The sequence below is a fragment of the Ornithodoros turicata genome, chromosome 5 (genome assembly GCF_037126465.1).
Source record: "Ornithodoros turicata isolate Travis chromosome 5, ASM3712646v1, whole genome shotgun sequence".
Classification (NCBI taxonomy): Eukaryota; Metazoa; Arthropoda; class Arachnida; order Ixodida; family Argasidae; genus Ornithodoros; species Ornithodoros turicata.
In genome coordinates, this window is record NC_088205.1 from 84,253,970 (window position 1) to 84,281,277 (window position 27,308).

General features: G+C 48.8%; 2 protein-coding genes across 5 annotated transcripts; one reads left to right on the top strand and one right to left on the bottom strand.

Moving 5' to 3' along the window:
- Positions 1-5,193: 5,193 nt before the first annotated feature.
- LOC135395126 (proline-rich protein 36-like) lies at positions 5,194-12,779 on the bottom strand. 2 transcript variants are annotated; one of them, XM_064626360.1, is made up of 2 exons: positions 12,468-12,779; positions 5,194-12,397 (listed from the first exon to the last, which is right to left on the bottom strand). In XM_064626360.1, exon 2 carries the CDS (start codon positions 12,333-12,335, stop codon positions 6,261-6,263), a length of 6,075 nt encoding a protein of 2,024 aa, XP_064482430.1. In that variant the 5' UTR covers positions 12,336-12,397; positions 12,468-12,779; the 3' UTR covers positions 5,194-6,260. The 2 variants fall into 2 exon arrangements, with proteins under 2 accessions (XP_064482430.1, XP_064482429.1); XM_064626359.1 differs by having other exon boundaries at positions 5,194-12,402.
- Positions 12,780-17,714: 4,935 nt separating this feature from the next.
- LOC135395127 (calumenin-A-like) lies at positions 17,715-27,298 on the top strand. 3 transcript variants are annotated; one of them, XM_064626361.1, is made up of 8 exons: positions 17,715-17,906; positions 20,266-20,345; positions 20,551-20,644; positions 20,697-20,861; positions 20,917-21,061; positions 24,981-25,199; positions 25,252-25,454; positions 25,512-27,298. In XM_064626361.1, the coding sequence occupies exons 1-8, from the start codon at positions 17,724-17,726 to the stop codon at positions 25,614-25,616; spliced, it is 1,194 nt and encodes a 397-aa protein (XP_064482431.1). In that variant the 5' UTR covers positions 17,715-17,723; the 3' UTR covers positions 25,617-27,298. The 3 variants fall into 3 exon arrangements, with proteins under 3 accessions (XP_064482431.1, XP_064482433.1, XP_064482432.1); XM_064626363.1 differs by lacking the exon at positions 17,715-17,906 and adding an exon at positions 19,353-19,366; XM_064626362.1 differs by lacking the exon at positions 17,715-17,906 and adding an exon at positions 19,415-19,607.
- The last annotated feature ends 10 nt before the right edge of the window (positions 27,299-27,308 follow it).

The window sequence follows — 27,308 nt, forward strand, 5'->3', positions numbered from 1 at the left end:
TGTGGCGAACGCAGGTTTGTGGTCGGTCGTTCGCACAGGTTTCACTGTGGCTGAGACGTTGAAGATCGTATGTGTGAAGCTCAGGGTTATCAAGGAATTTATACTTTTCGGAAGGGTCCTTCGGACAGAATGCATTCGGTATTAGGTTCATCCACGGAAGTGAGAGATGTTCTTGAATACGGTAAGGCTTAACAAAACCGTTTTGTAGTCATAACCTTTGTTCTAGGGAGTCAGTTCAGCGAATTCTTTATCATTTATTCTTTCTTTATCATTTTCAGGTTGCATTCCAGCTTGACTGGTAATGAGACCTGTTGCTGTGTCACAGGTGAGGTCAGTTTGGGTCCATAACATTGTTTTTGTGGTGAATCAGTTACCTCTTTTGCTTTACAGTTTCATCGTGCAAATTGACCGCTGGACGTTCAAACGCTTTCAACGAAATGGTGCACAGAGGCGTCGTGGTATTAATGTGTGAGAACTTGGTTTCTGTAGGTACTGTGACTTTTCGGATTTGCATTTCTTCTGTGTGGTGGTCGATACTGGACGCTTCGATACTAATGGTCAAGCCGGTTTAGATTCGAATTTGAACGTATTTACTATTTCACTCTTTGTACCTGATGGCTAATAAATGTGTGTTACAGTTCACATTCGTCTTTCTGTGGTGCCAAACTGACGCATTCTCTTGTTCGATATTTTGTATTTCACTCCTCATTTGGTATATCATTTAAGCTACAGAACTCTATGGAAGGAGTAAATGCTTACTTCTTCTAGAAGTGGCAAAAAGACTCCTCTGGAGGGGTTCGCAATGGGACAATCCGTTAACTGCTATTCGTGAGTCAATGTGTACATGTAATGTGCACGCATGTCCAATCTGTGTCATATTTTTGCAGTGCTGTCCCAGTGTATGTTGAAATGAATAAATATTACAGGAGCACATCAGTGCATGATGATATTTAATCATGTTCTTGAGTGTGTACCACAATAAAGAACCACATAGAATGTTGCAAAACATGTCCGATATATGAAATAAAGCGACGTCGCCAGGATTTCATCCGAACAACCCGCGATATGCCAACGGGACGTCACAGATAGATCCCCAGGATATCCCATGCGGGATACCCTTTGACGTCCGTGGGATGTCTTTGTGTTGTCTGGGGTGTTGGATAAAATCCTGGACGATGAGGACGAGACTGACTACGGACGCCTTGTAGAGCATACACAGAAAACAGCCGAAACTGTCATAGGACACGTGTGGCTAGACTCAAACCGGATAAGACATCTATGGTTCGACGGAGAAATCGAACAAGCAATACACCAGAGAAGACTCCTAAATCGAGAACACCGAAAAACAATAACGGACGAAGCCAGCCAGGAAGCGCGAGAGACAACATGGAGACAATACACCGAACAAACGAAAGCAGTTAAGACCCTTGTTCAGAAAAAGATCAAAGCATACGACCACAGCATCGAAGGCGATATAGCGAGAGCGGGAAACAAGTCTGGAGAGCACTTCTGGCGGTACATTGAATCTCTACAAGAGACCGAAGGGCAAACAAACAGGGACGCCATCGCACTACAGGAAAAAATCAGCAACCTCAAGGAATACCTCACCCAGTACTTTACATCACAGCAGCTTACACTCAATAACAGAACAAAGACAAGCCTTCATGAGAAACGGCAAATAGACAAACGCGTATGCCCCGAGAGAGACGTCAGCTATATGAAGCAGCTGGACGACCCAATAACCCTCTACGAATTAAAATCACACGTAAAGAAACTTGAATCGAGGAAAGCATCAGGACCTGACAACGTCCCAAACGAATTCCTAAAGAATTTAAAGGCTTCGACAATGCTACAACCATCATGGCCTCAAAAGAAATCCCTACGGACTGGACAACGTCAAGGACCAGGCTAATCTGCAAACCTGGAAAAGAAAAAACAGACTTATCCTCTTACCGCCCAATCGCGGTGCAGAGTAACATCTACAAACTCTTCACTTGGATCCTAAATTCTCGCCTCCAGAACTACTGTGAACATCACAAGACGTGCTGCGAGGCCCAACAAGGTTCCAGAAGAAACCGCAGAGCCAGTGACAACATCTACATCCTAACCCAGTTGATAAAGCTGAGTAGGAGGAAAAACGAACCACTGCTAGCTGCCTTTCTCGACCTGGAAAAGGTGTACGACGCGGTAGACCATAAGATCATGCTCGACAAACTGGACGGGCTGACACAAAACGAGATGACGCTCATAGAAAAGCTGTACGAAGAATGCAATACGGTCTACACAATTGGGAAACATACACATGGGTACACATCAAGGTTGGATTACGGCAAGGGTTCCCCCTATGCCCCACACTCTTTAATACGGCTAGAAAATGAGGGAATCACGCTAAGCACGGCATCGACAACCGGGGAGATAACTGAAAGCGTTTGCGGATGACGTGGTACTACTGGCGCGACAACATATGCTAGACATTTGTACCGAAGAAGCTGTGAGGGATGGACTAAAATTCAATACATCAAAAACTCTCTGTATGGACTTGAATGGCAATGAAACAAGCAGCGATACTTTCTACCTGCAGGGTCGACCCCACAGATGAGTACAAATACCTCGGCGTAACACTGACAAGCGAAGAAGACTATATCGCGAAGCACGAATCCAATGTACTAAAGAAATGAAACAAACTCAAAGGGTACGAATGGAACCTAGCCAGGCACTCGTACAACCAATACTGTCGGCCAACTCCTTTGGAAAACTACAGCCGTCCCAGCCGTAAGCTACGCAAACGACGCCTTATCAACACCTACAATGAAGACTATTGACAGACATCAACGTGAGTTGGGAAAGTGGATCCTCGGCGGAAACTTGGCCACGGCAAATGCAGCCATCCAGGGAGAAATGGGATGGTCCACGTACTCCGCAAGAGATGCAAGATCCAAAACTACGTATAAGAAACGTATTCTATCACATAAGATATTGCGGTTTCAAGACAAGGTGGATCCAAAAAGTGAGTCAATATGATAGAAAATACAGAAGAAGGCACACTGTCCCAAATGAAAAACAATGGACGCAATAGAAACTGAAGATTGGCGAAGGAACGTTGCAAAGAAACACAGTGTCCACAGGCCTGAACCGTCGGTCTCCCATGCATACACAGGCGACAGCGCACTCTTATTTCAGGCGGTTCACTGCTAACCAACGTTAGAAGAAGCCAACTGTTCAGCAACGTGGACCCCACCTGCGAACTATGTATCAGCGCCCCAGAGACCATATACCACGTCCTGGTGGAATGCCAGGACTCAAAAGTGATGACACCGAGGCGATCGTCACTTCCATACTGTGGCAAAACGAAACCGAAACTGAGGAAACCAGCGACCGACTCGAGACACCAAAGGGGGGGGGGGGGGTAATTACAAGTAATTACATGTAATTTAAAACACGGCCGTCTGCGTCATACGTGCAAAAGAAACGGTTCAGACACGCTCTGTTAAAAACGATCACCGCCACACCGCAGGAGTTTGGTGTGCCCAAACTCGCAAAGACTGAAATGTTGAAACGCGCTTTGAATTGTGCAATATCCCTCATGGAATAAAAGTGTGTCTCCTGTAACATGAAAATATCCACACCTAGGCGACGTCCAAAACTAACTACGTCCGCCTGTTTCTGAACATTGCGGAGTCCGTTGACATTGCCTTTGGACTTTGCTAATGCCCTCCTAGGGAGTGCCCTTCAGCATATGCTATATTGCAATTGATTTCATCTTGGAAAAAGTGTTATATATATTTTTAAAAAATATGTTCACAGTTAGCTGGGACACCCTGTATATATATATATATATATATATATGTTTACAAGTCGTGCCATAATCCCAGCTGTGGACGACCGTTTCGAGCTTGTTGGCTCTCATCGGCACAGCGTAGGGATGTGACACCCATATATACATATGAATACGTATATATCAAGGTGAAAAACCGGGCGTGTTGGTGTTGATCTTGCATGACGAACTAGCACTGGGAACGGGACAGAGAGAGCACGGAGCTCTCTGTCCCGTTCTTAGTGCTAGTTCGTCGTCATACGTATATATCTTTTTTTTTTTTCTACTCATATCTGCACTATTTTCGTGGGTCGGCCCGTCGCAGGTAGAGTGGGTCTCCTCCCCCGTGGCTGCATTCTTTTGCTCATAATGTAGCTCTAGTTAACCGCGTATGATGTGGTACTGCTGTGATATAAAAAGCACGAAATGATGGTGTTGTAGCGGCATTCGCGTGTAAAGGACGTGCCTAGACCGACCCTCAAAAGTCTTCCCTTATTAATTGCGCGCGCTCTTTTGCTACGGATCAGCGTGCATAATGTCGAGAACCATTATAATCCCAAGGGCCACATTTCACTCTCACTTGGTAAATTTTTTTCAGGGGCCGCACAAGTCTAAATTAGCCTGCCAAAATTATTAGTATGCCAAACAAACCAAACACTCCTTTGTAACTATTACTGTACTGGAAACTTGACAAAGTTACGGTAAGAGAACACCTTTTGTTCATTTTATTAAGAGCGGGAAAGGTAATGCAGAGAGGCTTTTGCACGCTTGGTCGGAGGACAACCGAAGCCCCTAAAAACTGTCACGCACCTAAAGTGCTGATGGTGAAAGGGCTCGCCGTTGTTGGCCTCACGGAGGTAGACAACGTCACGGCTGACGGGGAATGTGCGTCCTGGGCCGACTTCTAAGGGCCGGAATTGATGTGATGCCCTAGAACGTCATGTTAAATGCACAAGGGCGTTCCTAACGTGGCAAAACTAATTTCAAGTTGCAAGTGTGGGAATTTCACCCTGCTCGAGGGTTCCAAGCCCTTTACTGATAAGCTAAGACAAGAGAGGCCAGAAAAGAATAGCAAGCTCATGCGGAGTTTGTAGTACTCCTAAAAGTACTCTCCCCCCAAAGCAGCCCATACAAAGAGTCCTGGCAAACCAACCGCCCAGCCAGACGACTATGAACAGAACTAAGACCCTCAGCTGCCAACTCGGTGGCGTCAATATAAAACGACATACTTTATTGTCATCCGGATTTCTTCCTTGTACTGACCGGCTCATATGCAATTCATCCTAGGGAGTAAACAGCGCACAAATAAAGGGGGAGCACACAAAAAGAAAACCGGCTGCTCGAACACGCCTTTATCGCTATCAGAGGACACGTAGTACGTATGTCGCAAGATACGAGTGCCGATCGGGACGGGCCGACGCAACATAGGCGCCGCCAGGATTTTTGGGGGCAGGGGGGCATAATGTTTGGGGTGGTCGTATTCACGTTACGGGATCTGCATGTAATTCTTGTGAGTCGGCTGTGCTCAAACTACATTGTCTTGGCTCAGAAACCCTACGTATCTGGAACGTAGAGAAAATAAAGGAATCATAATTTGTGATTGTGTTGCAACGGCAAAGTTTACTTGCTGAAGCCCCCTGTGACGGCGCCCCTGATCAGAACAGATGCCCCATTCGTTTGCTGCTCTTGGTGACACCCGAAGTGCACCTTGGTTCGTGGCTAAGAAAAGGTGCGCTCATGGACTAACGGCAGGTGACCAATCACGCTTGGCGCTATCTCAACAACCTGCGTTCGGCACACCATGCAGTCTTTTCTAGCCCACCATACCTCCGGCCAATAGCAATCGCGGCGGCGGCGGTACTCTGAAGCTTGCCTGTGCGCTATATGTACAATGTCTAACCTTCAAGGCGGTTTCTGCGCATACATGTCGCTGTCCACTGACGCTGCCTCACCGTCTTGTGTGTTCCTCAAACTCGAGGAAATGTTTCTACAGTACACCATTGTAATCTGTTTATCTAGCACAGGTTCAGACTGGCGCCTTGGTAAAGTGATCCCGAATAAGAGTGGAAACAAAAGTGCGCATTCCAATTACAGACTGTATAACAGACTGCTCTAAGCTCCTGCAACACATAATACATTAAAAAAATTGCTAAGAAGCAAGCGAGCTGGTGAAGATGATACACACTCATGTTTACAAGATTTTTTCTCACACTCAGATAGGATTATTCATGCGAGGCCCTTTCATTAATCTTGACTCAAACAGATGTGTAGACTTCCCCACCTTCGTGGAGCAAAACCTTGACGTGGCTCAACCAATGGAATTCGCCATTATAGATATGCCTAATTATAACGATCGGATGTGTACTTCTTTTGAACGCGCTTAATGAAGCATTTTCGAGCGTTACCAACTTTATATCTGTGGGCAATGTGTACAATGCACCTGGCTTTAAGCTGTTTCAATCCGTCGCGCTTTTTTGTAATCACAGTCGTCGCAGTTGGGATCGAAATGAAATTCTGGGTACTTTGAGTCATGAAAAGTGCCTAGGAGACGATAGCTTCTTCGTTTCCGCCCTTCTTTCCACCAGTACCACAGTCCAAACCCAATGGTAAGTGCGAGTGGACCAAGGATAGCGTACAACGCGCAGGAAAGCTTGCTTGTGGAAGATGAACTACCCTTGCCTCGAAAGTAAGCGGTGCCTTGAAAAGATTTCTTTGAGCTCTTGGTCGTCGTGTTGTCATTTTCTTCCAACTTGGGTTGGCCCCTGAAAAAGGCCTTGACTCCAAACCTTTTAACGGGCGTTGTCGTTTCATATTTCGTAGGGGCCGTTTCCTTGCTATTTAGCGTCTTATCTTCCACCACAAAGCATGATTTCTTTATCAGTGTTGTGCAAAGGACACGTGTCGTTCTCTCGGTGTCCTCTGGAGGACAAGTAGCTTCTTGCTCTTCTTTAGTGGTTAACCGTTTTCCGACAATTTGCCTCCCAGGTGGTCTCTGACTTGGAGTTAAGGGATTCAGAGGGCCCCGTGCCATCGGCGGAGGACGTTTTACTGGATGCCGTTTCTGCGCAGGTAAAAATTGCAGTGGGGAGGGCGTTAATGGGGGTTTCGTCAATAATGACCTGGACGGCACTGGTGAAAGCCGTGCCGGAAGTCTCATTGCTGGGTATGCTGCTGGTTTAGGAGGTCTCCTCAGTGGTGAGGGCCTTTTCCGAGCTGATGATTTCACACCTGTGGACAGAGGTCTTATACCTGGTACTGATGGTTTCGGGCGTCTTTTTCCAGGGTGTGGCGGCAGAACAGGTGGCATGCCTGGTGACGGTAGAGTTGGTAGACGTCTCCTGCCGTGTTGCCCAAGAGAAATGATGCCAGGAGGCTGCGGAGGAAATTGCATGCCTGGTGCTGACAGAGGCCCGGGTGGCCGCATTCGTGGTGGCGGTATTGGTGAACGAAGCGGTCCTTTAGCAGGCGCAAAAGGTGCCAGTCGTCCGGGAGGTCTCGAGACGGGCTTCAGAGAACGTAGGGGTTCGGGGGGTCTTCTTGGTAACGATACGAGTCTCGGTGGGCCCGGTAACGGCATGGTTGTGAGTGGTTTGAGGGGACCAGGAGGTCTCGGTCCTTTCTGTAGAAGTCGTGAGGACACGGGGAGTCTTTGCGGCAGCGATGGGAGAACCGGTGGTCTTATGCCTGGGGGTGGCATTGGTGACTTTGGTGGACCAAGAGGTACTGGGCGGGATGGCAGAAGATGTGGGGGCATGGGCGGTCTTCCTAGTGGCAGAGGGAGCCTTGGTGGCCCCGGTGATCTCACGCCTGGGTACGGTATTGGTGGTTTTGGTGGACCAGGAGGTCTCAAGCCAGACGGTGGTAGACGTGGGGCGCCGTTTTTTTTTTCTGATGGTGGTGAGAGCCCCAGTGGGCCCCTAGATCTCGCGCCTGGTAATGGCACTGGTGACTTTGGTGGACCAGGCGGTCTCACGCTCTGCAGTGGAAGGCGTGATAGCCCATGGTGTTTTCCCTTTGGCGCTGGAAGCCTCGGTGATCCCGGTGATTTCATGCCTAGGGGAGGCATTGGCGGTTTTTGTGGTCCAGGAAGTCTCGGGCCAGGCGGCGGAACACGTGGGGATCCGGGGGGTATTCTTGACGGTGGTAAAAGTCTCGGCGGCACCGGTGACCTCATGCCTGGGGGTGGCATTGGCGGTTGTGGTGGACCAGGAAGCCTCACTCCAGGTGGTGGAAGATATGGCGGGTTGGGGGGTCTTCCTGGGGGCGGTGGGAGCCTCAGTGGACCTCGTGATCTCACGCCTGGTGGTAGCATTGGTGGCTTTGGTGGACCAGGAGGTCTCCAGCCAGATGATGGAAGACGTCGGGGGCTGGTGGGCCTTCCTGGTGGCGGTGGTAGCCTAAGTGGACCCTGTGATCTCACGCCTGGTGGTACTATAGGTGGCTTGAGTGGACCAGGAGGTCTCGAGCCAGACGGTGGAAGACGTGGTGGGCTGGGGGGCCCTCCTGGTGGTGGTGGGAGCATCAGTGGACCCCGTGATCTCAGGCCTGATGGTAGCATAGGTGGCTTCTGTGGACCAGGAGGTCTCGAGCCAGGGGGTGGAAGACGTGGGGGGCTGGGCGGCCTTCCGGGTGGCGGTGGGAGCCTCAGTGGACCCCGTGATCTCACGCTTGGTGGTAGCATTGGTGGCTTTGGTGGACCAGGAGGTTTCGAGCCAGACGATGGAAGACGTGGGGGGCTGGGGGGCCTTCCTGGTGGTGGTGGGAGCCTCAGTGGACCCTGTGATCTCATGCCTGGTGGCAGCATTGGTGGCTTTGGTGGACCATGAGGTCTCGAGCTGAACGGTGGAAGACGCGGGGGGCTGGGGGGCCTTCCAGGTGGCGGTGGGAGCCTCAGTGGACCCCGTGATCTCATGCTTGGTGGTAGCATTGGTGGCTTTGGTGGACCAGGAGGTTTCGAGCCAGACGATGGAAGACGCGGGGGGCTGGGGGGCCTTCCAGGTGGCGGTGGGAGCCTCAGTGGACCCCGTGATCTCATGCTTGGTGGTAGCATTGGTGGCTTTGGTGGACCAGGAGGTTTCGAGCCAGACGATGGAAGACGTGGGGGGCTGGGGGCCCTTCCTGCTGGTGGTGGGAGCCTCAGTGGACCCCGTGATCTCATGCCTGGTGGCAGCATTGATGGCTTTGGTGGACCAGGAGGTCTCGAGCCAGTCGGTGGAAGACGCGGGGGGCTGTGGGGCCTTCCGGGTGGCGGTAGGAGCCTCAGTGGACCCCGTGATCTCACGCCTGGTGGTAGCATAGGTGGCTTCAGTGGACCAGGAGGTCTCGAGCCAGACGGGGGAAGACGTGGGGGGCTGGGGGGCCTTCCTGGTGGCAGTGGAAGCCTCATTGGACCCCGTGACCTCACACCTGGTGGCAGCATTGGTGGCTTTGGTGGACCAGGAGGTTTCGAGCCAGACGATGGAAGACGTGGGGGGCTGGGGAGCCTTCCTGGTGCCGGTGGGAGCCTAATTGGACCCCGTGATCTCACCTCTGGTGGTGCCATAGGTGGTTTCCGCGGACCAGGAGGTCTCGAGCCAGATGGTGGAAGACGTGGGGGGCTGGGAGGCCTTCCGGGTGGCGGTGGAAGCCTTAGTGAACCCCGTGATCTCACGCCTGGTGGTAGCACTAGTGGCGTTGGTGGACCAGGATGTCGCGAACCAGACGGTGGAAGACGTGGGGGGCTGGGAGGTCTTCCTGCTGGCAGTGCGAGCCTCAGTGGACCCCGTGATCTCACGCCTGGTGGTAGCTTAGGTGGCTTCAGTGGCCCAGGAGGTCTCGAGCCAGACGGGGGAAGACGCGGGGGGCTGGCGGACCTTCCTGGTGGCAGTGGGAGCCTCAGTGAACCCTGTGATCTCATGCCTGGTGGCAGCATTGGTGGCTTTGGTGGACCAGGAGGTCTCGAGCCAGATGGTGGAAGACGCGGGGGGCTGGGGGGCCTTCCAGGTGGCGGTGGGAGCCTCAGTGGACCCGGTGATCTCACGCCTGGTGGTATCATAGGCGCCTTCAGTGGGCCAGGAGGTCTCGAGCCAGACGGTGGAAGACGTGGGGGGCTGGGGGGCCTTCCTGGTGGTGGTGAGAGCCTCAGTGGGCCCCGTGATCTCACGCTTGGTGGTAGCATAGGTGGCTTCTGTGGACCAGGAGGTCTCGAGCCAGATGGTGGAAGACGTGGGGGGCTGGGAGGTCTTCCTGCTGGTGGTGCGAGCCTCGGTGGACCCTGTGATCTCACGCCTGGTGGGAGCACTGGTGGCTTTGGTGGAACAGGAGGTCTCGAGCCAGATGGTGGAAGACGCGGGGGGCTGGGGGGCCTTCCAGGTGGCGGTGGGAGCCTCAGTGGACCTGGTGATCTCACGCCTGGTGGTATCATAGGCGGTTTCAGTGGGCCAGGAGGTCTCGAGCCAGACGGTGGAAGACGTGGGGGGCTGGGAGGTCTTCCTGCTGGTGGTGCGAGCCTCGGTGGACCCTGTGATCTCACGCCTGGTGGGAGCACTGGTGGCTTTGGTGGAACAGGAGGTCTCGAGACAGACGGTGGAAGACGTGGGGGGCTTTGAGGTCTTCCTGATAGCGGTGGAAGCCTTTGTGAACCCCGTGATCTCACGCCTGGTGGCTTTGGTGGAGGTCTCGAGTCAGATGGTGGAAGACGTGGGGGGCTGGGAGGTCTTCCTGCTGGTGGTGCGAGCCTCGGTGGACCCCGTGATCTCACGCCTGGTGGTAGCACTGGTGGATTTGGTGGAACAGGAGGTCTCGAGACAGACAGTGGAAGACGTGGGGGGCTTTGAGGTCTTCCTGATGGCGGTGGAAGCCTCAGTGAACCTCGTGATCTTAAGCCTGGTGGCTTTGGTGGACCAGGCGGTCTCGCGCCATGCAGTGGAAGACGTGATGACCCGGGGAGTCTTCCTGGTGCGGGTTGAAGCCTCGGTGACACCGCTGATCTCATACCTGGGGGCGACATTGGCGGTCTTTGTGGTCCGGAACGTCTTAGACTAGGCGGCAGAACATTTGAGGGCCCGGGGAGTATTCTTGCTGGCGGTGTGAGTCTTGGCGGCCCTGGTGATCTCAGACCTGGGGACGCTATTGGCGGTTTTTGTGGACCAGGAAGTCTCGGGCCAGGCGGTGGAAGACGCGGAGGACCGGGGGGTTTTCCTCGTGGTGGCGGGATCCTCGCTAGCACTGGTGATCTCACGCCTGTGGGCGGCATTGGTGGTTTTAGTGGTCTTGGAGGCCTCGGGCCAGGCGCCGGAACACGTGGGGAACCGTGGGGTCTTCTTGCTGTCGGAATAAGTCTCGGCGGTACCGGTGATCTCATGCCTGGAGGTGACATTTGCAGTTTTGGTGAACCAGGAGGTCTCAGGCCAGGCGGTGGAAGATGCAGAGAGCCGGGGAGTCTTCCTCGTGGTGGTGGGACCCTCGGTTGCCCCGGTGATCTCATGCCTGAGGGTGGCACTGCCGATTTTTGTGAACCAGGAGGTCGCGGGCCAGTTAGTGGAAGAAGTGGGGTCCCGGGAGGTCTCTTTGCTGGCGGTGAGAGTCTCGGCGAGCCCTGTGATCTCATGCCCGAGGGCGGCTTTGGCGGCCTTGGTGGACCAAGAGGTCTCGTGTGTGACGGTGAAATACGTGAGGCCCCAAGAGGTCTTCCTCGTGGCGGTTGCATCCTCGGTAGCCCCGGTGGTCTCATGTTTATGGGTGGCGTTGGTTGTTTTGTTGGACGAAGAAATCTCGAGCCAGAGGGCGGTGCTGCAGGTCTGGGTCGTGGTGGAGCTCTTCCTACTTGAGGTAGCTTTTGTGGCACTCGTTGTGTGTTGTCAGGCTGTTGTGGACCAAGTCGTCTTGGACCAGATTGTGTTGGCCGTCTCTGGGGATATTTATGTGGTCCTGGCATTAGCGGTGGTCTTCCCCGTGGCTGGAGAGGTCTCTGTGCTGAACCTTGTTGTCCAAGTGGACGTCCAAACCTCAAAGGGCCTTGTCTTCTGCCTCTTACGTAAAATAACGATTTATTCGTCACTTCCGTGGAATTAATCTGTGGCGAGCTAAGCGCAGTCGATGCATTTTCCTTTGCAATATCTTGATTTGTTGTGTCATTTGGCCTTTTTTGTCGTCCTATCAAGGACCGGAGGAGAGAATCTGGAAATCCTTCAAGATCCTTTAGAGCAAACGCATTTCCTGTTTCCACACCCGTTTGAAAGGTTGCACTCTCGTTGTTGCTGGACAATTCGGATCGTTGTTTTTTCTTTTTCACCAGAAGTTTCCGAGTGCCATTCTCTGGAGAGTTTTGTACCCTTAACCAAATATAGTCTCCTCGTGGTACTTTCTGCCAGCTTCCTGGCGTCCCATCATCACACTCATCGTCGCCGTTGCACTGCTGTGGTCTAATGACCCGTACACCGAGAACATCAAGGTTAAGGGACACATTCTTGTGGATGACGTCGGCACTAAGACGTTGAGTACATTGGAGAAAAACTGAAAGCCAAAGGAGGGACTCCCTCATGTTTGCCCTACGTGACCTCTACCGATGGTGATTTCTTTCGTCAATCCACTTGAGATGCCCTACTATTCTGCAATAGCCCTTTTATCAAAAAGATGTCTGTTGGTGATTCGCGTTGGTTACACTGGTACTTACGTTAGCACGCAGCATTGTTGCAATGTTGTCGAATGTGGCAGCGTTTGGTTGGTGCAATGTTATCAACGTTTCTTTGCATTTATCAAAGTTGCTGCGATCAAGCAAAGTTGAACATGGATGTTGCCCGGACACCACCAACGTCCTGGTCCATACTGGATGTCCCAGAGATATCGTGTTTACAAAGGCATCCCGAAACGCCCAAGAATGATGTTATCATTTCCGAGACATTATCCGATTGTCCTTGCGATGTGCGTGAAATTGCGATGACGATTCCGCTATGCTATAAAAGTAGGACTTGAACCATGAGCCCATTTGACCATCATCCAGTGACCGTTCAGAGGAGATACAGTCAACTTTGGCTACTCTCTGTTTGAGCTAGCGCTGTTGTGCTATTTTTGGTTTCACCTTCAAGGTCCTCTTGATGAGTGCTACGAAACAGAAAGAAGAGAGGTTTCTCGGGCACTGTACGAAGGAGGCGAAGACGATGTTAAAATGTGCGTGAAACTGCAATGACGATTCCGTTATGCTATAAAAGTAGTACCATTAGCCCATTTAGGACCATCTCAGTCAGCGTTAGCGTCATTGTGGACAGCGCCCTTTCCTTCGGCCCACATGTGAACACCATTGTGAACAATGCTGTCAGGTCTCTGGGTGTTATAACGCAATTTACTCGTGGCTTCACTGGCCCTCGGTGCTTGTTAGTACTGTATATGAGCCATGTCAGGAGCAGACTCGATCATTGCAGTATTGTTTGGAACCGTTTGACTAAAACGCAGTCAGACCAAATTGAACGTGTACAACGTAAGCTGGTTACTACTGTTTATTACAGATATATTGGTAGGAGGTTATACTATGACTATGAGCGCATTCTTGATTATACAGGACTTTCGTTATTGTCGTGTCGAAGACGATGTATTGATTTGCGATTTTTTGAAAAAGTAATTAACGGTGAAATCGACTGTCCCATGTTGTTATCACCCGTTAATTTTCTGTGTACAACAAGGACAAGGGCACGAAATTTGTTTTACATTAGTCATCCATACGTTGCTTCTCCTTTGTCTCGGTTACTGAAAGTGTATAATGACTATGGTTGTGATTGTGCGACATTTCGATAGTATATCTTTCTCTTAATTTAGTTATCCCGGAATCTTTAATTAGCCAGCATTATGCATGTGTAGTTCCCTGTTGTATATAGAGTATGTATTGTGTTTCGTGCACCACACTAAAGGCCACGGCTGTTTGTGGGCACTTTAAATAAAAGCAATCAATCATCAATCAATCTTCCAATGACCGTTCATAGGAGATTCCGTCGATATGGAGCGTATCCTGCGGTACTGTGCACCTCCTGCGCAACCTTGTGGTGGATGCTCCCAGCTTGTGTAGGGTAGTGGCCGTCAACATGGCTCCCAGTCGTGCTCGATGGATTGCCGTCTTGATCGGTCGTCACTATATCAGGGCTATTATACTACTTGAATATCTTTCTCATTTCTAGCCGCCTTTCACCGGAGTGCCTTTAGTCCCGTCACTTCCGGCTTACCTCTCACTCCGGTTACCAGTCCCCGGTTCTTTTTTTTGCGGTGTGTGCAATAGTAGCTATCATAGCGCAAGTCAGTGTGCGTTTGCAGCATTGATTGTAGGTCGTGTTACCTTGTTCGCGTAATGATTATTAGTATTATTTTTTCAGTTTAGGGGTTTCCCAGCCTGTTCACCACGTGATACGGTCAGTCCATTGCAGCTTCGACGGGGGGAACAACACGCACCTAGCCACTATTTGGCGAAGCCGCCCTACGTCGTGATGTGGATGGGTGGCTCCCGACCGCTCAGACTAGGCTCGGCACATACTTGGCCACTGTGTTGACGACACTGCCCTACGTAAGGTGGATCGGTGGCTCCCGACCGCTGAGACTAGGCTTGGCACATACTTAGCCACTGTATTGACACTGCCCTACGTCGTGAGGTGGATCGCACCCTCCACCTCAAGACCTTTCCCCCCTCCACCTCAGCTGTGTTCCTCTAACGTGCCTCGTACCTTCTTCCAGACAGTCCATGGCTTCCCCTCAAGACGCAGATCTCAGGACCATAGTGCTCAGGTGGACCACTTGATGTAACGAATCCCACCTCTGGATGGTATCGACAAAGAATTGCTTACAAGTCCGTGTTGCGTAGATACCTCCACCGCAGAGAGATCATACAATAACATGCAATCATCAGAGGTCTCGGAACAGGCCCAGAACCAGTGGCTAGTGGGCTTGGCAGGAGTGAGCCCACAAGCTCCGGCGATTAGGAACTTCCTAAATTCCGTTCCCTGAGGTGTGCTCGGAGCGGTGTCGGTAGGCCATTTCCGATTTTCCTCGGCTCAAGTTCCCTTTCCTCATCGTGCCCGAATGAAATGCAGAAATGAAGGCACTCTCCCGCCGCACGGGACCAGAAACGCCTGCAGACAGCGACCCAGACAGCAGCAACGCCTGCCAGCGTGACCAGACCTTGCGGGAGCTCGGGGTGGTATCTGCCATAAGCCCTATCATAGTGCTCCTCGAGTCCTACTCAAAACCGAACATGGCTCCCGAAGACCCATCCAACACGGGAAGGGTCGAAAGACGTGTGATTGCCGACCACTTGGCGGCTACGCTTTCCCATCTGAGGAAGTTATTTGCCACACTGGACGCTGAGCCTCGGGGATCATCATCCAGTGCATCGCCCCTGAGCTCCGTGTCCAAGGAGGCGGCTCCCGAAGGCGAGGGTTTGTTTGGTCAACGCTTCCTGGACCAACTCCGAGCCAGAAATGAAACATATAGGATTCTTCGAGAAGCTCATCATAGCAGTCGAATGGATTCCTATATGAGGTCACCCCCTCTTCTACTTTCCGACGCACAGCCCCGCCCTTTCGAGGGAGGCCCTTCCCACCGGGAAGGGCTTTTCAGTCCTATAGAGGTAAGTACCATAATCTCCTACACTCTACTAGCGGGACGACTAGCGTATTGCGTTCGGGCATGGCAAACATTAACTGGAGATGCATGGGTTCTTCAGGCTGTGACAGGATACCGTCTCGAATTTACGCACCTACCACCACAAACTGACCATATCGAGCACAACGAGCAACATAAGCGTCGTCCAGGAGCTCTTACACAAGGGAACGCTTCCTGTCTCCCAAAGAAGGATGCTCCCCCCAGACCAATTCTGAACATCAAACTGTTGAACACCTTCACGGTCCACGAGCACTTCAAGATCCGTGAAGGACCTAGTCCTTCCGGGCGACTTTCTGGTTCGCCTGGATCTCAAAGATGCCTACCTGTCTGTTCCAATAGCAGTGTCAGATCGGCTCTGCTTCCTCTATCAGGGGAGGTAACCAGTGGAATGTCCTCCCTTCGGTCTCAGTTCGGCCCCAAGGACATTGACCAAGATTATGAAGCCAGTAGTGGCCTTTCTGAGAATCCTGGGAGTCCGGATAGTCATTTTCCTGGACGTCATCTGGACCAGTCCTCTGCCCGCCTGTCACTCACTTAGCAGTAAATCTCCTGCATTCCCTGGGCTTCATCGTGAACCTGGCCAAGTCGCAGCTGTTACTGACACACTTCTTGGCCTTTCTGGGCTTGGAATTCTCCACAACATCCCTAACAGTGAGCCTTCCGAGGCCGAAAAGCTTCACAATCGTACAGGAACTGGACACCCTGTTGGGACGCCAGGCCAACGCTCGATACCTAGCAAGGGTCATAGGCCGCCTGAATGCAACATCCCTGGCCATCCAGGAAGCTCCCCTCCACCTTCGGTCACTGCGCAAGTCAAACTTTATCAGGCTTTGAAGCAGGGGTTCTACACGAGCACAGTTACGCTTTCAGCAGAGGCCCTGGAGGATCTAGAGTGGCGGAGAAGAATGCTCCCTCTGTGTCAGAGCGTACGCGAGCATTCAGTGTCGCAGGTTATCCAGTCAGACAGCTGACTTGAGGGATGGGGGCCTGGCCGCGTCGTGGGACATCGGTGGTTCAAGGACCACATAAACAAGTTGGTACTTCTACTGGCCTTCTTAGCTCTGAAAACCCTATCGGGTAAATCGCGCACTGGGTGTATCCTACTCCAATTAGACAACTGGTCGGCAGTGGCAGCGACCACCGTATGGGGAGCACCCGCTTGGCTCGGCTAATCTGCAAATCAATCGGATTCATCTATAGAAAAGATGTCATAGTCAACAAGTTAAAATCGCCGTTCGGAGCTAGCTTGGTAGAGTTCATATATAGCTCAAATTTCCCCATTCATTATCATCAATTTATTTGTTATTGTTGTTAACGGGGCGCACCCTCCAAAAAGCGCGCGCTGACTTGATCTAACTGCGTGCTCTCTCCTATGCCAACAACACGTAGATAGAGAACGGCTGCTTACTCGTCGACGTGACGTAACGGTGAAAGGGCTCGCCGTTGTAAGGGTCGTGTTTTCAACGGCGGCAGCCATTCACGTTCGTGGCCGAACCACCGTCGTCTGCGAGTGTTGATTGTACGTCACCGCGTAATAAATAGGAAACCTCGCACAAAAAGCGCAAATCTTTCTCAAAAGTGATTTTCTGGAAAGCGCACTTTTTGTCTAAATATTCAGGTTCATTTGCCGGCTCGTGAATTCGCAGTAGCAGATGAATCCTGGCTATATATGTCCACGTAGCGAAGGAGACAATAAGCGGGCCTTCTTTATCACCATACCTTCTGTATCTAGGTGCCGTTGCAAAAGTCCCTTTGAGGGATCATGTGAGGCGCTTCATGCGTTTCACGTCATCGGACGTCAGAATAACGTCACTGCGACATCCGGTGGCTAGTGCTTACTGATTGGTTCCCATGAGGATAAATTCGTTTTCCGAGCGATGATTGGCCGTTTTCAAATTTGTTCGCGAGCGCTAAAACAGGCGCGTCGGCTGGAACCGGAACATGGCGGCACTTCCGGTTAGACCGCTAGGCAGTCGACTAACCGGGGTATTGGAACGAACTTTCCTTTCGTTATCCTTTCACCAACGCCTCCTCTATAAATATTTATAGAGAAGGCGTTGCTTTCACTATGACGTCATTTGTTTACAAGCAGGGAGAGGTCTATTGGTAGAGCCCTGGACCGGCAATCCAGAAGATGGGGGTTCGAGTCCCAGTAGCTGACTAATGATTTCAGTGACTTTCATCTTTCATTGGCTGCGTCTACTAAAAAAGCGCCGACAGCACCGGTAGGGGGCAGCGCTAGCGACAGCAGGCGCTGGTTTAGTAGACAAGCTCGCTGGTTTTGCTGAAAATGGCGGCGAACGAGCAGACGACGAGATCCCCGATGGTACCGCGCAGTCGATTACTGGATGTTCTTATTTCCGAAGCCTCCGAGACAGATGGAGAGCTGTGTATAACTGGCGCGCTTTCCGTCCTTACTACAAAAAAGCAAACAGACAAAGAATCCGAGGCCATGCACGAGAGCCGCCTTCAGGTTAGTCTCGCCGTAAGCGTATCTCGGTTCAAACCCTACCGCTTCCAGACCGATTTTAGAACGTCACCAACAGCGTTTGAGGTTAGTTCATGTATCCACGACCCGTATAGGCTGCATGTTGGCGTCGGGTAGCCACTGTGACAGTGATGAGCCCAACAGTCGATGTGGACGCTATGTTCAAACTACGCAGCGGGCGATGTCGTCTGCTATCGTGACGTCACACAGCCAGCAGCAGCGCGCTCAGCGGCTCCCGACCAGTGTTGCCAAGTTGGAGGATTTCCCTCCAAATCTGGAGGGTTTGTGCCGGAGCCTAGCGGGAAGAATTTTAATTTGGAGGGAGGAGGGAAATCTGGAGGTTTCGGTTGCACTTCGGAGGGATTTCAGAGGAATTTCAACTTTCGTCATGTACCCATAAAAGTTTTGCTAATACGACCCCGAAACAGGATCAACGAATGTCAGATGACAAACTGCAGAAGTTTCAGAACGCCTGATGTTTTAGAAAGTAGCGTGTTGCACACCTTATGCGGCTTACTCGGGGTTTCTTCGTGCTTCGTGTGCTGGCGTCTGCTCCGGCCAAGCGTCCGCTCCTCTCCGTGACGGCGGACGCGTGTTGGGTTTGCATACTCTGTGAAGCTCTTTGGATTTTTCGCGTGTCTGTTTGCTTCTGGGGCACAATATCCATCCTCACAATAATGGGGAAACCTTCCAATCCAGAGAAGAAGTCACCATATACCGGCAGAAGTTCTCGAAGGAGTACGCGTGACTTAAACTTGATGAATTCAAGGACTGGCCTGAAGAGGTTTCCCAAAGCATAGCATTGCAAAGCAGTGCATTCTACCAGACTTTTAGACTCGATCTCCACTCTTTAGTTTTATTTTCTCACTACTCTCACCTCAACTCGAGTCGGGGCGATGCTCGGTAAAGGGCATGCCTGCGTATACAAAACCTGTGATATGTTCCTTGCAAGTGAATATGTCAGTATATCATCAATATCTAATTGTTTCACTGAAAATACACGACATTTTTAGAAACGGAGGTTTTTGTCCAGATTCTAGAGGGTTTTGGGGTTGACTTGGAGGGAGCGCCGAAAAAATGTTGGCAACACTGCTCCCGACCTGCTGTAACATGTTCGCACATGCTATGTGCACATGTCTGAACATGCTCGCTTGTTTTCTGAAAAGCACTTCAAAACCCGTGACCTGATAACGTACAAGCACTTTCATGTCCATGCCGTGTGAAAACTAAACCGAACAAACCGTGAACCGTGTTTGTGTCTGTCCCTTCGTGTTCCCTAGTCTCGGGGGTTTTTTACATTATGCAAATTTCTTGTGGTCGGTATTCCAAGACCTTGCTAGGTGGTGAAAAGGGTTAGATGGAGATAGACAACGTTCAGACAACAAAACAAAGGTTCGATAGAGATAGATAATGAACCCATTCCTTGTGAAAACAAGCAGAAAGCAGTGAGTAGAAGGGGCCTTGGCATTTTCGTTAGACAATTTTATTTCACTAAGAGCAACGTACGCATTTGACAGTCACCGTAAATCAAAATATCGAATACTATAGTAACGAGGCAATATTTATACGACAAAATCCCGTAGAAGAATCTCCACACAACACAGCAAGGACTGTTCTGCGCAGCAGTAGGACGAACCTACGTTGAATGTCATGAAACTGACTACACATCAACGAAGAGTCAATCAGGTAATACGAGGCTCAGACCACCACCACCACAGTCATCTCAAAGTTCACTTATGAGCTCAAAATCCACAATATATCTCTCACACAAACGCCTTTCACCTAGGATTGCGTTCCTAGGTGTGTGCACTAAAAGGCTTAGCTGCTGCGTACGCCTTCGGAATGTGCGAAATGTAAACAATGACACAGTTGCCAACACGTTTTGTGTTTCCTAAGCCGCTGCTGCCGCTAATTCAAAACGAAGCCAGACGGGAGAGCTATGGGAATGGGACGCCTCCAGCAGCAGAGCTCTGCTGCCATGTTGCTGCTGCTGCTTTGCTGCTGCTGCTCGGATAAAGCTATGGGACCCGGCCCAAACAACAACAAAAGACGGAAAGCAGCGCAGAAAGGAAGAAACTAGTGCAAGAGAAACACGAGCACGTCACTTACGTCATTGGCGACATAATCAAATAAGAAAAAATAGGGTAGCTAGAAGTAGTAGAAGCATAGAAGTAGAAGTAGCTGCGTTTTGGAGGACATTAGGGTAGGGTAGGATAGGGCGTTAGGGTAGCTAGAGAAGATGAAAGAACTGACTAAGGGAAGGGTAGCTAGTCCTCAGTCATTGGTCCAGCTCCGGAGGTCACGTGAGTTTTCCTCTACAATATGGTTCTTGGTTCTACTGCAGCTTCGTACCCGTGGTGCCTCCCCTGCCAAAACTGCCAGCGGGACAGCAAGACGCATTTTTAGTACCCTAATTTTTGTTAGGTGAGTATGGAAATGATGATGATTGACAAATTTGTGGCGTGTCCTTCGTTTTTTATTCGCGCTATCTACAAACAGAGCTGACGGTGTTGAAGTGAAATAATCTTTGTGCATAGCATTTGTTCATAGAAAAGACAACCGTTGAACCTAAATACTCATCAATTTGTTTTTCAAGCGAATCAAGAACGGGCAATGTGTTTGTTTGCAGGATGCTGCTCTGGGTAATGTTTCAAGTATTGGCTGGACTTCTTCATCTATCCCTGACCATTGCAATCCCCAAAGAACAGCATCGCCCTCAAAAGGTGTGGTACTACCTTTCTAAACGTGTGGTTCGTAACGGAATGACGTTTGTAGCCCTTGAGTGAAGCGGAACATTATGTCTCTACCGGTGAGCATAATCCAAAGTATGACCACGACGCATTCCTGGGAGAGGATGAGGCCAAGAGCTTTGACCAACTCTCGCCTGAGGAGAGTAAACGGCGCCTCAATAAGATCATTGACAAGATTGATAAGAACCAGGTTAACATATGTTCACCAGTAATGCGCCAAATTGTGACGGCTCTTTGTTATTCAGGACGGATATGTGACACAAGAAGAACTGCAACAGTGGATTCAGTACACACAAAAGCGTTACATCCGTGAAGATGTCGAGAAGCAGTGGCAGGTTCACAACGTCACCGACAGCATCAGCTGGGAAGATTATCGCAGGACAACTTATGGTCCGTCATTTTATTATTATAGAGAGTGTTTCGAATGTTACTTTATAAATTCGCAGTGGCTAGCGTTACAACAACAGTAACACTAACTGGCTGTTAAAGTTACTACAACAATAACGGCAACCGCCTGTTGCAGTTACAACAACGTTAACACTAACTGGCTGTTAAATTTCCAACAACGGAAACCGCTTGTTCCGACAACAGTAACGGCATCCACAACAACCGCCGCAAACAAGCGATCGTCGGTGCATCTTTTGTAAAAATAGGCGAGAGGGGCGGATGACATCGATACCATTTCTGTTTCGTCGCAGCATTTTCTAACCCAGAACTTCAAAGTGAATGATCGTCGTTGTAAAGTTGCTATACAAAAAGGTTCCTCCCCCCTCCCGTAGGCGTTGCCATTCTGGAAGTCGGCTTCACCTAACTCCGGGGTGCATGTGGGTGAAGCCAACTTTACGAAACGTCCACTATTTTCGTTGCCTGGTTTTTCTTCCTTATGTTGTCTTTTTAAGTGCAATATATCATAGAAACATTCATGGTTAGGCTGGGTGTTTGTGAGGTTAGATTGGATTAGGTTTGTCGCCTGCCTTTGCTAGTGCCAATATTTCATTTAACCTACCCAACCCAACCTTACGTTACACGTTTCTTTATTATATTTAATCTAAAAAGAAAAAAGAAAAGACAACACGTCTCGTAAAGTTGAGCACTACGGTGGTCACCACTGAGCTATGTAAAAAAAAACCAAGCTATTCTTTTTCCACTGCGAACAGGGGTATCATGATTGCAGTCTGCTGACAGTGTATCAGCAAGATAAGCCTTGCAAGCCTCCTGTCACGTGTTGCTCACAGTTTGTTGCCCCAAATACTTATACGCACCTATGAGCCACAACAAAAAAAATTAATTTTACTGCATGCATGCAGAATGCACTATACCAGTTTGAACTGAAATGAATGTGGCATGAGTATGGTATGAAATGAATGAACAGCACAACCTTTATGTACAGGACACAAATATGTACATGAGCTATATACAGCATATATGGCATATTGAATATGCATCCATGCAGAATATGTAATGCAGCTATATACATATATATAGAATGCACCTTCAAACGTGAGAGACTACTACGAGAAGAACTGGAGAATGTGTAAATGTTTACTGGGCCGCAGTTCATGGAGGGCACTTTCAACAGCACCACAAACAACCGGCTGGAAAACTTCAACGGGCAGTTAAAGAGTATTAACTCCCTACGAGAATTTTTCATCCAGCTTTTCAAGTTGCTGCATGTGCTCAAAACTGAGCACACACATAGCTACTGCTATGCACTGTCAAAGCGACCAAGAGATTTTTCCAGCTGGGATATGTCCCTTCAGCGCTACTACGAGAAAGCCACACCGTACGCATTCAAGCACATTAAGAAGCAGAATGAGCTCTCCAAGAAAGTTACGCTCCCAGAGGAAACTGGAGGCATCTACATATACCAAAGCAGCACTGGATCGAGCTTCACTGTCTACAGAGGAATGCCAGTGCACAGATTTTTTATCTATGCGGCTTCCATGTAAACACATTTTTGCGGCAAGGAGTCACCAATGCATGAACCTGTTCTGTGAGCATCTCCTGGATAAAAGATGGACACGGGTATACTATTTAAGAGGGCAGTCAGAGGAGAGAAGCACAGGAAATGATACCTGCATTCAGCTGCCAAATGAGATTTACATTTTGACATGTGCACCTTTCTTTAATTTGGGAGGAGGATGTGGAAGTGTTTCCAAGCAGAGTGTCGAAGGTTGTCCTTGACGAAGGAATTCACCTTAGTGATATATCGAAATATTTCACAGCTGACGGTTGGGATGCAGTCTGTAATGTTGTCGACACCAAAAGGTCAAATATAATATGCGAGTGTAATGTATGTAGGGATGTTTTAGATGAGGAGTGTGTCTCGTGTGATGGTTGCTTGCTGTGGTACGACGTTGCTTGTGTGCGTATACTCAAACCAAGTCTAGGAAGTTAGGCACCATGGTTTTGTCACAAGTGCCACAGGAAATGAAAGTATCCAGTAGCATATTGAATGCTTGATCCATTGTATATCTTGCTGCATTCTGTATACAGTCAACCCTCGATTTATGAACACCCTCGGTTCCCCGAAAAATCGTTCATAAATCGAAAATTCCGTTAAGTGAGTACTATCGCGCAAATGGAACAGTATTTCCGAGTTGGTATTGTGTTTATAATGCAATATATTGTGTAATTTTGCTTTCGACCATGCCTTCTGCTGTATGAATCTCACAAAGCACTGATGTTAGCGCATTCACACTCTGTTTATTATGCAATACTAAATAGTTTAATTTTGCTTTGGACCATGCCTTCCCCTGTGTCAATCTTGGAAAGAGGAGATGTCAGCACATTCGCACTCAACTGGTCTCGGATTTCCTCTGGGGTTTTTAACCTAAGTTTATCAATCTCCGGGTGACAGCGGACACCTTATTCATGAATTGAGGTCAGGAACACTTCTGCAAAAACCCGTTTGTTGTTCGGATTTCGAGGGGTTAAGAACCGAGGGTGCAATACCTGGAAAATGTTTTGTCTGTTCAGGCGTCATTCATAAGACCACGAATAATCCCTTTGAAGGTTTTTGTTGGCCTCGGAACGACCCGTTCATAAATTGAGGGCAAAAACGCTGGGCAACTCCTAGTTGATTCCCAGAAATTCCATTCATTATTCGAATATCGAGGTTCATAGAACGAGGGAAAAACGCATGTAAAAAGTTTGGTTCCTCATGCTAGTGTTCATTAAACGAGGGAATTCATAAATCGAAGGTTCATAAATCGAGGGTTGACTGTATATGTATATAGCTGCATTGCATATTCTGCATGGATGCATATTCAATATGCCATATATGCTGTATATAGCTCATGTACATATTTGTGTCCTGTACATAAAGGTTGTGCTGTTCATTCATTTCACACCATACTCATGCCACATTCATTTCAGTTCAAACTGGTGTAGTGCATTCTGCATACATGCAGTAAGATTAATTTTTTTTGTTGTGGCTCATAGGTGCGTATAAGTATTTGGGGCAACAAACTGTGAGCAACACGTGACAGGAGGCTTGCAAGGCTTATCTTGCTGGTACACTGTCAGCAGACTGCAATCATGATACCCCTGTTCGCAGTGAAAAAAGAATAGCTTGGTTTTTTTTACATAGCTCAGTGGTGACCACAGTAGTGCTCAACTTTACGAGATGTGTTGTCTTTTCTTTTTAGATTAAATATAAAGGAACGTCTAACGTAAGGTTGGGTTGGGTAGGTTAAACGAAATATTGGCACTAGCAAAGGCAGGAGACAAACCTAATCCAATCTAACCTCACAAACACCCAGCCTAACCATGAATGTTTCTATGATATATTGCACTTAAAAAGACAACATAAGGAAGAAAAACCAGGCAATGGAAATAGTGGACGTTTCGTAAAGTTGGCTTCACCCACATGCACCCCGGAGTTAGGTGAAGCCGACTTCCAGAATGGCAACGCCTACGGGAGGGGGGAGGAACCTTTTTGTATAGCAACTTTACAACGACGATCATTCACTTTGAAGTTCTGGGTTAGAAAATGCTGCGACGAAACAGAAATGGTATCGATGTCATGATTTCGTGTATCGATGGTATTGATTTCTTAGGCAATTTGAGGCTTTGTTTGTATCTGTCCCTTCTATGTTGTTCCAGCCTCAGAACATCAGTTTATCTGATGTCATCCGCCCCTCTCGCCTATTTTTACAAAAGATGCACTGACGATCGCTTGTTTGTGGCGGTTGTTGCGGATGCCGTTATTGTTGTCGGAACAAGCGGTTTCCGTTGTTAGATATTTAACAGCCACTTAGTGTTAGCGTTGTTGTAACGCTAGCCACTGCGTTGTAAATTACCAAAGGTGAGGACAGCGAAGCCACATACCATGACATGATCCGCCGAGACCAACGCCGCTGGGATCGTGCAGACAGGAACCAGGATGGAAACCTGTCAAAAGATGAGTTTGCGGATTTCCTTCACCCAGAAGAGAGCGAACACATGAAGGATGTGGTAGTGGAAGAGACCATGGAGGACATTGACAAGGACAAGGACGGCAACATCTCCCTGGAAGAATATATTGGTAACAATTTATTCGGCATAGAGGGATGGTCTATGGAAGGACGTTTTTGCAGGTGATATGTACGGAGGAGCAGAAGAAGGAGAAGTTGAACCAGACTGGGTACACAATGAGCGAGATCAGTTCAAGAATTACAGAGATCGCAACAAGGACGGGTTTATGGATGGGGACGAAGTCAGAGAATGGATTATGCCCGCAGATTATGACCACAGCAAAGCAGAAGCCCATCATCTGCTCTATGAGGCTGACAAGGACAAGGTCTTTCTTTTAACGCAAGGCTCCTTTCCAGAGAACTGAATGAAACATTTCTTGCAGGACAACCAGTTGAGCAGAGAAGAGATCCTCAATAAGTATGACCTATTTGTTGGAAGCCAAGCCACAGACTACGGAGAAGCCCTCACCCGGCATGACGAATTCTGATCTCATTTCAAGAAACCAAACAAGATTTTATCCAACGTGTTTCTCGCCATATGCAATGCATTTCCTAAACTTTTTTGCCTTGGGAAACAAGATTTCCTCTGATGCGACAAAGTGTGTTCTACGAACCATCACAGATGGAAACACTTTTTAAATTGAGTCCAAGTGATGATTGTGCCATTACTTGCCTTAGGCAACACGGAAAGAAATGGTGTACTACAGAAAATTATTTTGTCTGTTGAACAATTACTACTCTGCCATGACTTTTGCTCTAACTAGCCATTTGAATCTATTTTTCTAATTCCAGCAACTTGTCACTGGCAATGTGTCACGATTTATGTGCAGGTACCATTTCCTCAAATATAAATACATAGACAGTACCATTACGACATCTTGGTTACCTCATTTTTGAGAAAGCGAAAAAAAAATAGCTAGTTAACACTATTCTGCTTTCTCTGATGATTTCTTGTGTCCATCTGAGACTTTTATTCAGGTGCAAGACCATGATGCACGTTGTGGTAGTATAAATAGTATATTAAGGGTGGTTACGTTGAATGGATTGTCTTTGATTTGAGCTGCAGCTCTGGCAATAGTGCGTACGCCACTGACTGAGGCTGCGTGGTCACTTTGAAAACACGAGTGCAGTCCCCACACACATGTTCTTCATGTTTGCCTGCCTTTCACATACCGGGAAATTTGTAATTTGGAAGGAACCTGCTGTCATTGGATTTTGTCTCTGTTATCTGGAATTGGTTATTTGTATCCAGACAGCAAGTACTGGGACCAATGTTCCAGAATCTCCATGATTCTGATTCGTTCATCAGGAACTGTGTCAATGGCATGTGCTGTGTGTTCCAGAAAGGCATCACATCTCACACAGTGGTAGACTAAGCGCAAGAAATCCACATGTGAACGTCAATGTCCGTCCGAAAGCATCTTTTGGCCAAATACGTTACCACCTTTCTGGAAGTTACCCTTCTTAGAACAGCAGTGTGCCTACTAATTTTGAGTAGCTCACTTTTCCTTGTGTCCTTTTCTGGAGCTATAAAGAGGTCTCCAAAATTTTTCGAGTTTCCCCGGAAGATTGCTTGGTTCGGCTATCCGGAAATTCATTTTTCAGACGAAAAGGGACAATTCCCGAGATGTCCGGATAATCGTGTTTGTGCTTTAGTAGTTATTGAAATAAGTGTTTCATATGGCTCTGTTCCTGTAAGCAGCTTTGGAGCTGCTGGATTCTGAGAAAATGTGTGTGCTTGTTTGCAGCAGTGCTTGAATCCACAAGTGCTGCATCACCTTCAGCGAGTGCAGCCAAGTCAAAGAGCATGCTCATTTCTGGTTCTGTCAAAAAAATGTCTATTTCTTGAGGAGCTTATGTCTGTTTTGCAGTACTACCTGCTGTGCCAAATATGTCATGGGCAAAGATGTGCATAAGATGCTGCATCATCGTGTTGAGAGCTGTTTAAAATTAATTTTGATTAATATGGATAACATTGTGACGCTAGCTAATGAAACCCTGTACATGAAGGCTACACTTTGTGAAAAATTTTCCTTTTCAGATTATTACAGATGGGTGCATGAAATGTTGACAACAGCCAAGGCTATGTAGTCCTTGTTCTTGCGCCTTGTTTAGATTATCAGTTTGGTTTTGGGCCAACATGCCAAATAAATTCAACTATTCAACTTTATTCTTTGTTA

What these genes read in the sequence shown, in the direction of transcription:
- LOC135395126 (XM_064626360.1), bottom strand. Translation starts at nt 12,335, where the DNA reads ATGAGGGAGTCCCTCCTTTGGCTTTCAGTTTTTCTCCAATGTACTCAA.
- LOC135395127 (XM_064626361.1), top strand. Translation starts at nt 17,724, where the DNA reads ATGGCGGCGAACGAGCAGACGACGAGATCCCCGATGGTACCGCGCAGT. An exon ending in TGCACGAGAGCCGCCTTCAG is followed by an intron (nt 17,907 to 20,265) that starts GTTAGTCTCGCC and finishes GTTCTACTGCAG; the next exon opens with CTTCGTACCCGTGGTGCCTC. An exon ending in AACAGCATCGCCCTCAAAAG is followed by an intron (nt 20,645 to 20,696) that starts GTGTGGTACTAC and finishes TGACGTTTGTAG; the next exon opens with CCCTTGAGTGAAGCGGAACA.